At 39.4% G+C, this 12016-nt stretch overlaps 1 protein-coding gene across 5 annotated transcripts; it reads right to left on the bottom strand.

Moving 5' to 3' along the window:
• Window positions 1-519: 519 nt before the first annotated feature.
• Window positions 520-11405, bottom strand: washc2c (WASH complex subunit 2C). 5 transcript variants are annotated; one of them, XM_040001736.1, is made up of 31 exons: window positions 11218-11405; window positions 9437-9580; window positions 9131-9295; window positions 8894-8962; window positions 8639-8812; window positions 8421-8514; window positions 8276-8331; window positions 8113-8166; window positions 7905-8000; window positions 7714-7798; window positions 7481-7540; window positions 7220-7362; window positions 7030-7120; window positions 6889-6942; window positions 6609-6803; window positions 6347-6504; window positions 6147-6257; window positions 5535-5633; window positions 5348-5449; window positions 5151-5258; window positions 4899-5065; window positions 4629-4749; window positions 3996-4427; window positions 3775-3903; window positions 3570-3671; window positions 3370-3444; window positions 3094-3153; window positions 2405-2632; window positions 1555-2304; window positions 1289-1460; window positions 520-1171 (listed from the first exon to the last, which is right to left on the bottom strand). In XM_040001736.1, exons 2-31 carry the CDS (start codon window positions 9578-9580, stop codon window positions 1023-1025), a joined length of 4443 nt encoding a protein of 1480 aa, XP_039857670.1. In that variant the 5' UTR covers window positions 11218-11405; the 3' UTR covers window positions 520-1022. The 5 variants fall into 5 exon arrangements, with proteins under 5 accessions (XP_039857670.1, XP_039857671.1, XP_039857674.1 ...); XM_040001737.1 differs by having other exon boundaries at window positions 3996-4388; XM_040001740.1 differs by lacking the exon at window positions 3370-3444.
• Window positions 11406-12016: the final 611 nt, after the last annotated feature.

The following is a 12016-nucleotide window of genomic DNA, read 5'->3' as shown; positions in this document are numbered from 1 at the left end:
GTTGCGAACAACACCAAATTCTTTCACTTTACACAGCATGAAGCCCTTAAACAAAGCATACAGTTTATGTGCAGCAGTCTGTTTATCCATCAGACCTGACTTAAAACCTTTAAAATATTTATTTAGATCACTAGTATTGTTTTTCAAGTTTCTAAACAAATAAGTGCATTTAAAATCATTCATCTTATGTATGTGTTTATCTAAACGTATACCAATTTGTATATTTCTGTCACCAAGCACTTCTTATACTACAGAAAAGGCTGCTATGTCAAGCACAGAATTTGGTATCACGAGTTAAAGCTTAATTTTTTAATTTAATCAAGAAATGTAACTAAATTAAAATCCCCCCTTTACCTTTAATTTTGGTGACTTCAACCAAAGAATACAAATAAATAAATAAAAATAAAGTAAATAAAATCACAGAATCTTAATCGTAACGTAAAATCATAACTGCCTATACCTAAAGACAGACAACATACATGAAATTCACAGACTTTGAAATAATCACAGACAATAAGGATCCTTAAAATATGTTTCTTTTTAGTTATTAAAAATGAATTTTCTTTTTAATCACAACCAAAGTTAAGAAATGGGTGAATTTCCTTAATAAAAACATTGTCAAAAATGCCTAAGATAGTAAGTAAACACAATGATTTCTCATAAACATGATATGGCACAAACCTAAAGAGATGAAATCTCACATGGCAAAGCCCATGGATGCAAACAAAACAGTTGCCGTTTAAGTTCTGGAGACTTCGAGGCTAAGCATATGGTATGCTTATAAAGTGCTATTATGTATAGGAAAGACTAACAGTATAAAATAACAATGACAACAGGATGATTTTGAAAAAGCTGGAATTATTTTCATTTGACTTTGATTGCCAAAAAATAAGCCACATTATTTATATGAATTTATATGAATAAATACTCTATTAACAGCGAATCTGATATCTTTCAATGATCCAAATGACAAAAGAATGAATCCACAAATTGTACAAATCTGGCTACGTGGAAACGACAGTTCAATTCCCGCCCAGAGCATTAAGTGGATCATCAAAAATGCTGCTTGAATCCGTTGCGGTACTGCTGTTCTCCTTGGATGGTATTGTTTTCTTTGTTTTAGGGGGAGCCTTTGCCACTGGCTTTATTGTGCTTGTTGAGAAAATGTCATCTTTAAAGAACAGAGAGGAATACATAATATTTAGTCAAACAAGCCAGGCAGACAAGAGAAAAGGCGAAATTGAACATGTCCATTAAAAATAACCACGTGCATTTTATTGTTGCTTACCCATGTCGTCATCAAAGATCGATTTGGTATCTCCCTTTGCCTTGGACTTCTCTTTTGTTTTTAAAGTGTCCGTCAGGTCAGCAAAGATGTCTATGTTATCATCAAACAAGCTGGCATCGATGGTCTTCTCTTTGTGCTTCTTGTTAACTTTAGGCACAGCGGCTACTTCGTCCTGAGAACAGACAAATGTTTGAGGAAATAAACCTCGTTAGGAGTACGACACAGACAATCTCATTTACATAAAAACAAAATAAGAAGAAAGGTACCTGAAAGAGGTCCTGCTTTGAAAAACTACTGCTGTTCTTGATTTCTTTACTGCTTGTAGATGAGGGAGTGGAGCTGTTGCTCAACCCAAAGATGTCATCATCGTCATCATCATCATCATCATCATCATCATCTTCTCCCAAAAAGGATGCTGCCTTGGCCTTTTTAGTAGTTGGTCTTGGCTTAACCTTCTGAAAAAGGTCATCAGTGTTGCCATCAAAAATGGATGGGAGTGTGGTTTTATCTTTATCCTTCTTCAGTCCCGTCCCGCTACTGGCCTGAGGGGGCACCGCCTTAGAAGTTTGCCTGGTGGAGGATTTGTTAGAGATTGAGGTTCCCCCAAACAGACCGTCAGAGCCAAAAAGGTCATCCTCATCAGGAGACAGCAGCAGCTTGTTACTGTCCTTTACAGAGTCCTTCTTTTCAGCCTTCGAGGACACTGGTAGTTTTAGTTCGGATGGTCTAGGGGAAGCTTGGGAGGGTAAAGGTTGAGCAGTTGTGGAAAAGGGTAAAGGTTGAGAAGGTGTCGAGGAAGGCAGGGCTGTATGTGCAGTTAAGCTTGGTAGTGTTGGATCGACGTGCAAATGGTCAGACTTGTCCGATGTAGGTGAGACTAAACCAGACACAGGGGGGTTTGGCCCAAGAACATTTCTACCTAGGGTCTCTTCTGTATCCTCCACAGATCTTTGGGCCGCTTGCTGCCTCGCTGCTCTGGACTGGGGTCTCCGAAGTGCAGAACCTTTGGTGCGACTCTGCATGACAGAAGATTCACACTAACAATGTCAACCCGGAAATCCGAAAAAAGAAAGAAAGACAATAATAAGCCTCAATCAAATCAATCAAAAAACACACCTTGTGTGCGCTCTGCAATGTTGTGACCTGGACCGGGGTGTCAAAGCTGACGCCTCCCTCTCTGTCTGGTCCAGCTCCTGCAGGAGTTGTGGCAGGGCTTGGGCTCAAGCTTGAGCTGGATATACCAGAGGAGGAACTGGGTGCCATGCCAGGGGATAAACTTGCATCTCCTGGCATAGTGGGTACTGCACCAGGGAGCAACGCAGCAGGGTTGATCATCAGACTGGCCTGAATGCAGACAAAATAGGGTCAAAGTGAAAAATATAAATATGATACTAACCTTTTTAAAACAGACTAATTATGTGACTCAAAAAATAGACATTTCTGGCTGTTCTCTATTCATGAAGTTTCTCATCATAGTTCCAAACAGCAGATCATTCAGAGAGAAATGAGAAACCAGAACTGTTGATGGAAGTGAAGGAAGAACAAGATGGGTAAGTGCCAACAAGTGAAACTGCAAAGTAGCAGGTGCAAACTTTGTTCTCTGTTTAATACATACAAATCAAAGCAGACAATATGCTTCATTTTGAAGATCTGAAGGTGGAAATTAAAAAAAAAAAAAAAAAGCCCAGACAGAAGGAAACCTTAAAAAGAAAGACATGTAAGTGGGAACAAGCTTTCCTCAGAAGGAATCAAGAGTGAAATGTCAGGAATGAGGACGTTTGATTCAATGAAAACAAAAATATTACTTGAAGCTTCCCAATCTTCGATGAGGAATCTTTTGGTTTTACAGGGCTCGGTGCGGGTTTCTGTGTGGTCAAATTACAGGTAATTACAGGTCAGAATTGAATCCAAAAGTTGGCATTTCTTGTGTTCAGCTAGAAATAGCACTGTATTTCAATAAGGGAAACGATGAAATAAGTGCATCTATCACAACATACTGAAAACCATTTAAAAAAAAAAAAAATACATAAAAAGTAAAAACTTAGAAGGAAGAAAGCATGATATGGGCAATTCAGTCTAACCTCAGTCTCTGATACAGGGTCTGGACTTGCGAGTGGTGCTTTGTCAACAGGCTTACTGGGCTTCTCTGCTACTTTCTAAGAATGAAAAGGAGGGATTGGATTTCTGGGTTTTGAGTTTACTTGATATTAACACAACTGATATTTTTTCCTACCACAACAGAAGCCCAAAATCTAATTGCTAAAAATAATCATACTGGTACCGGAGGAGGAGCTTTTGGCTTGATGGAGCTGAAGAGGTCATCTTCAATATCATCTGCAAACAGACTCTGTGCTGCTGGCTTCACTGAGCTAGGCTTGGAACTCTAGTAAAAGAACATATCTGCTTTTAGAGACACTATGTATCTAAGTGAAATATGTTATCTACAGGGACAAGATAGACGTACAAATCATATCAAATATACTGACTGTAGTTTTTGGTGAAGTGGCAAATAGGTCAACATCTGGGTCGTTGTCCTTCTGCTGTGTGTGACTGAACAGCAGCTCTTCATCCTGGAACACCCCGGTGCTCGTTGCCTGCGGTCGCTCCTCTATAGACTATAAAATAATATCCAGACAGACTTTTTTAACAGTTACTACAAGAGAAATAAAATCATGCAATTCAATCAATTCTTCTGAAGCAGACAAACCTTTACAGTGTTTTTTGTTGTGGGTTTACTGGGCGTAAATATTGGATTATTCCAATCCCGTTCATCTTCCTCCTCATCATCAAACAGACTAACGGTCTTTGTTTGCACTTTCTCTTCCTTCTTTTCCTCCTTTTTCACATTTGTTGGTGGGCTGTCTTTAGACAGGAAGATGTCATCTTGATCGTCTTCGTCCAACGGGCTCTTAGTCGGCTTGTTCGGGAGAACATTAATGCCTCCAAAAAGACTCACAGCTCCAGCAGGCTTCTTTTTACTTTCGCTGCTCTCTGACAATGATGGTGGTGTTACTGGCTCAGTGTTCTTTGTTGCAGGTTTCTCCTGCACTGATGGCTTGTCCTTTGATGCTGTCACAGAAACTGCAACCTCCTCAGACTTCTGTAAGACCGAGGACGACTGAGAGGTCACATCAGGTCTCTAAAGAAAAGAGTTATTTATAGAATTTGGTCTGAATACAACAAAAGGGTGTAATATATTACACAGAATCTCAGTTTAAATATCACTACTGTTTGCTGATGCTTTTTCAAATGAAAGACCCCTTTAAAGATCACTGGAGCGAAGCATCAAAGCAAATGTTAAATACAAAAACCCCCCAAAACGAATCATGAGTGCACTCACTTTCGCTGGGGTTGCTGCGTTTGTGTTAGCAGCATGTTTGATGCCAAAGAGGGAACCTTTATCTTCATCATCATCACCCTCATCTTCAAACAAGAGAGCAACCCTCTGCGGCTTTGTCTTACTATAAAGAGTGGCAAAACAAGAGGATATTTAAGAAATCCTGTCAAAGAGCGTTGCAAAAGTTTTACTTTATTACAGTAGACTAAGATCAAAGTCATTCTACAATGAGTAGAAATATTCTGCATGGAGGAAGAGAAAGTCTGTAAATACCTTGATTCTTTTGTTGGAGCAAACAAATCATCCTCATCGTCAAAGAGGGTGCTCTTCTGAGCTGGTTTGGCACTGGGGAGACTGGATGGGGCACTTGCACTGGATTTCATACCTCCGGTCTTGGTCTCTGGTTTTGTTGCACTACTTTTTGAACTTAGCCATTGGTCCTGTCATTTGAGAAAATAATCCATCATTTAATAAAGTGCTGGCAGGAAGAATTGGAATGTTTGGTTTTTTTGTATATATTCATACCTCATCATCACTGAAGAGTGAACTGGACACAGGCTTAGTGGGCTGTGGTGTGGAGGCTTTAGCTTGAGGTGGTTTTGGTTTAGATTTAGCTACAGAGGCAAACAGATCCTGCAAGCAGAAGATTCATCAGATTATAGTGATGCAGTCTCACCAAAATAAGACTAACTTCATTTAAGTTTGTGAAGAAATATTTTCACCTCTTCATCCTCATCATCAAATAAAGACAAAGGAGCCTTGGCGGGTTTGCTCTGGCCTGTAGTTTCAGGCTTAGAATGACTCTTAATGTTGGTTGAAAATACCTGTGGAAGACAAAACACATTTATAGTGTAATAAAATGTACCAGTGCTGTTTTTAATTTTACCCACTGATGTCTGAGAGCCTTACTTGTGTATCTTCATCATCATCATCAGAGAACAGGCCTCTGGTCTGGGGTTTCTGAGGCTGCTTGACAGCAGCACTTCCAACATCTGGAGGCAGACCATTCTGAAATCCATAACATGATGATGTGAAACCGAATACAAATACCTTTCTGACTTTAAAAACCTTATTCTGCCGCTTTAATCTTATGAGAAAAACAGTGATAAACAGTAAAGAGAAGTGAACTCTGTCAACAGGAGAAAAAGCCAGCAGTGTTTTCCAGACTAAATTGAATTTGGCCTATTTTCAGCACTGGAGTTTCTGCCCTTGTTTGCGCATTTAATATGATCTGTGCCTGACAAATGACTTATTCCACAGGCAGGAACAACCACAAAACAAATTGCACACCCAGACCTTCATGGAATAAAGTAAAATTCAATATACAGCCAAGTCTCCAAATAGTTGATAGCGTATTATGAAACATTGCAAAATTTTTTAAAATGCTAGATGGCCTTCGCATTTAAGTTAATGAAGCCAAATTGAGTGCTTTTTGCCCCAAAGTCCTGCCATTTTGCAAGTGAAAACACAGTAAATTTGATTTTGTCAGGAGAATATTGTCAGACAATGTTCCATTCAGACCTCCTCTGCTTTCTCAGACTCCTCACTGGTAGATGGCTGCCGTTTCTTTAGGCCCTCACTGAGCAAGCTTTTAGTCCCAGGACCAAACATGGAGATGGCCCCTGCAGGCATCTAAACATAAAAATGAATGAATGTATGAAACTCATCTTATACACTTAGTCATCATGTTTCACAGCAGCGATAAATGTGTGCGATTATACCTTTTTCTCAGGTGGATTTTCCTTATCTGCTACTACCTCCTTCTTGTTTTGAGGTGGAGGTGCTGCACTGAACTTGTCACTGAATATGTCCCCATCATCATCATCATCATCATCATCATTACTGAAAAGGTCAACAGCTTTCTTGGATTTGGATTTTTCTGAAAAGTAAAAAAGGAAGTACAATCACTACATAGTCCATTCAGAGTGTGGAACTTATTTCAGCTTTCACTGTAGCGCTTAGGTTCCCATTTTCATTTCTTACCTGAGTCAGCTTTTTTCAGGCTTTTACCACTGAAGAAGTCGTCGTCGTCTTCCTCATCATCAAACAGCCCACCCCCTCCTCTGACAGCTCCTACTGGAACCTGTTTGGAAGGGGCAGTGGTCTTAGGAGCTGGAGTCCCATTCTGTTTGCTTTCCTCTGACTCAGAGTTGTTCCCTGAATTGAAGAGGCTGCTTTCTGTTGGCAGAAAGTGACTGACTTTATTTAAGGATGATGACACACACTCACAAGGTTATTTAGCCATCATAAAACTAATTCCTACCTGGGAATATTGATACAGCACCGACTGGAATCTTCTTTATAGATTTGGTAGGTTCTTGGGTATTAATGAAAAGATATGCGTTAAGTTATAGGTCCACTTTTTAAAACATCTGTAAATATTTTATGTATATTGTTCTCTTACCTGCACTTTCTTCTGTGCTTTTCACACTTTCATTCACAGCTTTCTTCTCTTGAGACACAGCAGGTTTTGGTGCCTCAGAGAAAAGATCACCCTGCATGATGATACAACAATACAAGACAACACAGTTCAAACAGTCTCTACAATGTGGAAATCAGGTGAAACAGAGCAACCGACAAAATAACTTTATCACCTCGTCATCATCATCGAATAAGCCTTTCCCTCCACTGAAGAGGCCACTTTTCCCCCCAAATGGTGAAAACTCATCATCCTCTTCATCATCATCATCCTCCATCTTTGGTGGCTTGAACATGTCATCACTGTCTTCCTCAGCAGCTGTTACAATGTCAATTAACAAAACTGAGAATAATGGAATCCCTGCTTTGGAAATAAGTGATGGGAAAAGCACTAATGCAAAAATCATCATGTACTGATGAATGAATGAGTATCCTACCCTGTGGCTTTGCAGGTTTTGGCTCTTTTCTGCTTTTACTTTTCTTCTTAGATGCCAATGCTTCAAATGTATAACACGGTAGAAAAAACAAAATATCTGAGCATGCAGTGATGAGCTGTAATGCTTTCTGGGAAATCTTAAAAGTAAACTTTGATGCACCCATTTTCAATCAAATGGAATACAATGAGTGGAAAAGATGAATATTTAAAAAGTTTCGTAATAACAGGACTCACATGCACGATCTCCCTCGGGTTTGTTGAACGGTTCACCTTTGATTCGGGCAGCTAGCTCATCAGCAAACGACGATGGACCCGTATTCTGAACGTGACAAAAACAAACAGAGCAGATTAGAAAGCAGAGAAGAAAAAAGGAATCAGACATTTCCATAACACTGTTGTTAGTCCTTTATATGGGCGTAGCATACTTGTGTGTCTTCGTCATCCTCCTTGTCTGATTCCCCAAAGATGTCAGAATCTTCATCGTCCTCTTCATCATCTTCATAACTCACCATGGAGGACTTCTAGGCAAGCGTAGGAGAAAACCCCCCCAAAAATACCGAAAATGTTAGTTATATTTTATTTTATCATGTACTGTAGTTGTTAATGTATTGGACAAATAGGGAAACAGGTTACCTTCTTAATACTATTGTGAACTTCCTCCTCCTGATTAAAATCATCGTCTGAATGCTGTTAAAGTATTAGAAACACGAATAAATGTAAGGATTAAAAAAAAAAATAAAAAAGAAAAAAAAAATATATATATGCTGTAAAAAAAAAAATGTGAAAATGATATTACTTCTTTGTCATCTTCACTTTCAATCACACTGTCCCTGTCACTGTCAACTGACATTTCTGAAATGACAGAAACACACTGTTAGAAATATACGCTACTTTATGCGAGTACCTACATAAGCTATCGTCAGTATTAATGAGTACTTTACCATCACTTGATAGGTCACCAAGTCCAACATCATCCTGTTCCATGAAGGCCTGGGAACCAATCAGATACGGCAGTGGTCTGTCCACATAAAGATCCTAAAGGTTCAGGAAACAGGAAGTAGACAGAAAATAAATTAAATTAATGTAAAGAAACATTATTAATAGGTTTTCTATAGTTATTACAATAATCCCCTTTAATGCTTCAAAGATGAAAGCACACCTTGGGCTCTAGGATTGCATCTGCTCTGTCTGACACCTCCTCATCCTCCGAGTCAGAGTTTCCTGCTTTAATGTCCAGATGCTCAAAGGCCGACTCCAACACTTTCAGACCATAATTCACAGCTTCCTGCATCTTAGGTATCAATTCTGCTTCTTTCTGCTCTCGAGACTTCTCCTTAAGGAAAACCACACATAATCACAGTTGTGGGAATAGTTCAAGAAATACGAGTAACCTGTGCTGAATTTCTTAACGTACCTGCTCAGGCTTCTTTTCTGAAGCCTCAGTCTTGGGTACAGTCTCTTCTACTTCTTCATCATACACTCTCTGAAACAGGACATAAAGTTAAAAGACAGATTACATTGTGTAAACTTCACCAAAAGAGACCTTGGATCACTAGTGCATCAATAAGTTGTGTGAGTTATCATAATGTACAGACACAGCTAAGCTATAAAGAAGGAATTGCAGTGTAAATGTTTAAAAGCTATGCATTACATTTTCTATAAACTGTGTGTTGGACAGCATCAAAAAGTCATTAAAGACAGAGTGCAAGCAGCTGTCTGTGGTCTTGGTGTCACGGATCAGACTGTCCAGTTGCTTTTCAATCTCGTGTGTCTTTGACAGCATTCTCTGTGAGAAATCTTGAAGAAAGAGGAAGAGCTGTAAAGAAAAGGAAATTGTTAGACATTATTAAGACAGGATAGCTTGCAGGATGACTTTCAATTCACCAAACAGAACATGCATCATAATCTTCTGTTTCTTTGCTCCATTTCAGAGCTGGGGAGGATCTTCCTGACTTACCCCTGAGTCAGCTGCTAAGGACCAGTTGGCGCTGTTTTGTCGCATCTCTTCAAGAGTCCAGGGTCTCTCCCAAATCTGAGCATCTTTCTCTAAGTGTTCACTCCTGCTTGGGCCATTTGCCATTCCCTCCGGCAACCCACTCATCTGCAACCAGATCACGTGCTTCTGTTAATGGATTTAATAATTCATACGAGCCCTTAAATGCCTCTGAAACCCCAATGGTAAAAAAAATAAATAAATAAAAACTCAAATAAAATGAAGGTTTGCCTACAATGATTCAATTTTTATTTGAGCTTGTTTTGAACAAATGCACTGAATGTCAAAGCTTGGTGATGAAAATAGCTTTTAAAAATTTTAGGTTTTTTTTTTTTTTATAGTTTTTGCAAGTGCATCATCCAGAAACAATTTTCCCCTTACCAACAAGTCTTCAGACACTGAAAAAACTATTCATATCACAGAGATAAAGTAGGAACTGAGGACCAGTTTGTCATATTCTCTACATTTAAGGTGACCCAATAAGCTTGGAACATTGTATCAAACAGACAAATCTGTTAATAATTAACCTATAAATTTTGAGTGCAAAACTGTACAATATCAGTAATAGATCTCACTGCTCTGAGATCAAAAGAAATTACAACAGTTAACACAAACAATGCGGTCTTTGGCAGGACTGTGGCACTCCAGATCAGAGTCAAGGACATCGGCATGGCCAAATAAAAAACCCACATGATGCCTCCCACAGCTAAACAGCCAGCATGAACTCTGGTCAAAGGTTTAAAACTCTCCACTGAAAACAACTGTGGGTATGTCACTACTACTACTACAGTGTCATGTGCCTATTCCCCAGAGGTCAGCTACTTTCCTCCTGTGGTGTGACGCTTGTATATTGTGTATACAAACACCACTTTTCCGCTGCGGGAAGAGCCCAATGTTGGTTGGCCACAGTTCGCTGGTAATAGAAGTGCATAGCTGATGCTAGAGATCCATTCCAAGTGCTGCTGTATACACGTATGTGTGTGTGTGTGTGTGGGTTTTTTTTTAAACTTAAACAGTAATTGGAAAAAAATGCGCATGAAATGAAATTATCACAGAGCGTCGCAAGTCCTTATAATACAACTCCATGTTTAATAGCTCTGGATGCAGCAGGTGCTTATACAGCATTTGTACTAACATAGCTAGACTAGCCTAGCCAGAAAAACCATTTAATTGTAACGAGATAGTCACCGCTACTCGCTTTAGCTACGAGTGGTTTGAATGTGATGCAAGTACCTATTCTAATCCAAGACCTTTGAGCCAATTAAGCCACAACAAAGCAAACCAAAAACTTACAGCGGTCATTACGTCTGAGTAAATCGGAACAGATTACTTTTCTGGAGACCTTATCCAAATATAGATTTAAAAGTTTTCATGGGAGGACTGTCTGTGCATGTGCGTGTGCATACAGATACTGACTGCTTTAAATATGCGCCTGAAATGCAACACGATGAATGCAATTCTAACTTATAACTTCCTCTTTTAACTTTTATCATTCTACTAATATCCTTCGACACAACATGTTCTGCAATAGTGTTACAAGTTTCCGGAAGGGAGCTTGAGGAATCCACAGAGTTGCCTAAATGTCGTTTCTTCTAACTAGAATTTCTTTCTTGGTAGAGAAAACGCAGACTGTTTGGCTAACAGCTAGCTTAACTTAGCTAGCCAACATCAACGGTGGCTGCTGCTGCTCCGAGCTAACGAGAGTGACACACACACAGACAAAAACCACGCGCTCCCGAGCTTACCTTGACGACCTCTGGATAAATGCTTTCTAAGACGGTCAAGTGTTGTCAGAAACGACGAGGAAAATAAGATCGATTATGCAAAATTTGGCCTTTCCCTCATTGGTCTTCTGACAGGTCAGCCATATTCTGTCTGCAGACAGTCACCTGACTGTCGTTGCCCAGCAACATAGTGAAAGTGGGGCGGAGTGGAACAGACCAAACGGCTGGCTTTCCGCGTTGGGTGACTGGTGTGGTTATCTCTGCATCTCATACATGTTAGTGTTGCGTTTTATTTAAAATACATAGGTTGTTGAACGCCAGAAGAAATCCGATATATATAAACGAGAGCGAGAGAGAACAACAAAGTAACGGCAAAGCAAAACTCTTCATTCACGTGTCAGCTGTTAACAAAAAACGAAAGCAAAACCGAATACATTTATCTGTTATTGAAATTACAACAAGACCAAATACCCCCCCCCCAAACCAAACAAACAAACAAACAAACAAACAAACAAACAAACAAACAAAACAAAACAAAAAACATGGCTAAAGCCTTTCCAAACACCAACTGTGCATGTCATGGACAGGGAGGTGGCGCACAAGATTAGATCACATTTTATGAGTAATCGGTTCGTTTCAGACTTTTTCTTCGTCTTAAACAACTAAAGAAGGCCTATTTTGTAAAATCTTACCAACCTCATATGAGTCTCATGTTGCAGAGGCAAATAATTTACTTTTTCTTATTAGGTTTATTTGCTATAGCAAATAAAAGTGCTCAGACCGCTGATATTCTTGACCCATTGATGAAAAGATTGAGGTA

Source organism: Simochromis diagramma, unplaced genomic scaffold, assembly GCF_900408965.1.
Source record: "Simochromis diagramma unplaced genomic scaffold, fSimDia1.1 OVJJ01000421.1, whole genome shotgun sequence".
Lineage (NCBI taxonomy): Eukaryota > Metazoa > Chordata > Actinopteri > Cichliformes > Cichlidae > Simochromis > Simochromis diagramma.
The sequence above is the reverse complement of the archived record's forward strand: the minus strand, read 5'-3'. Positions and strand labels throughout refer to the sequence as shown.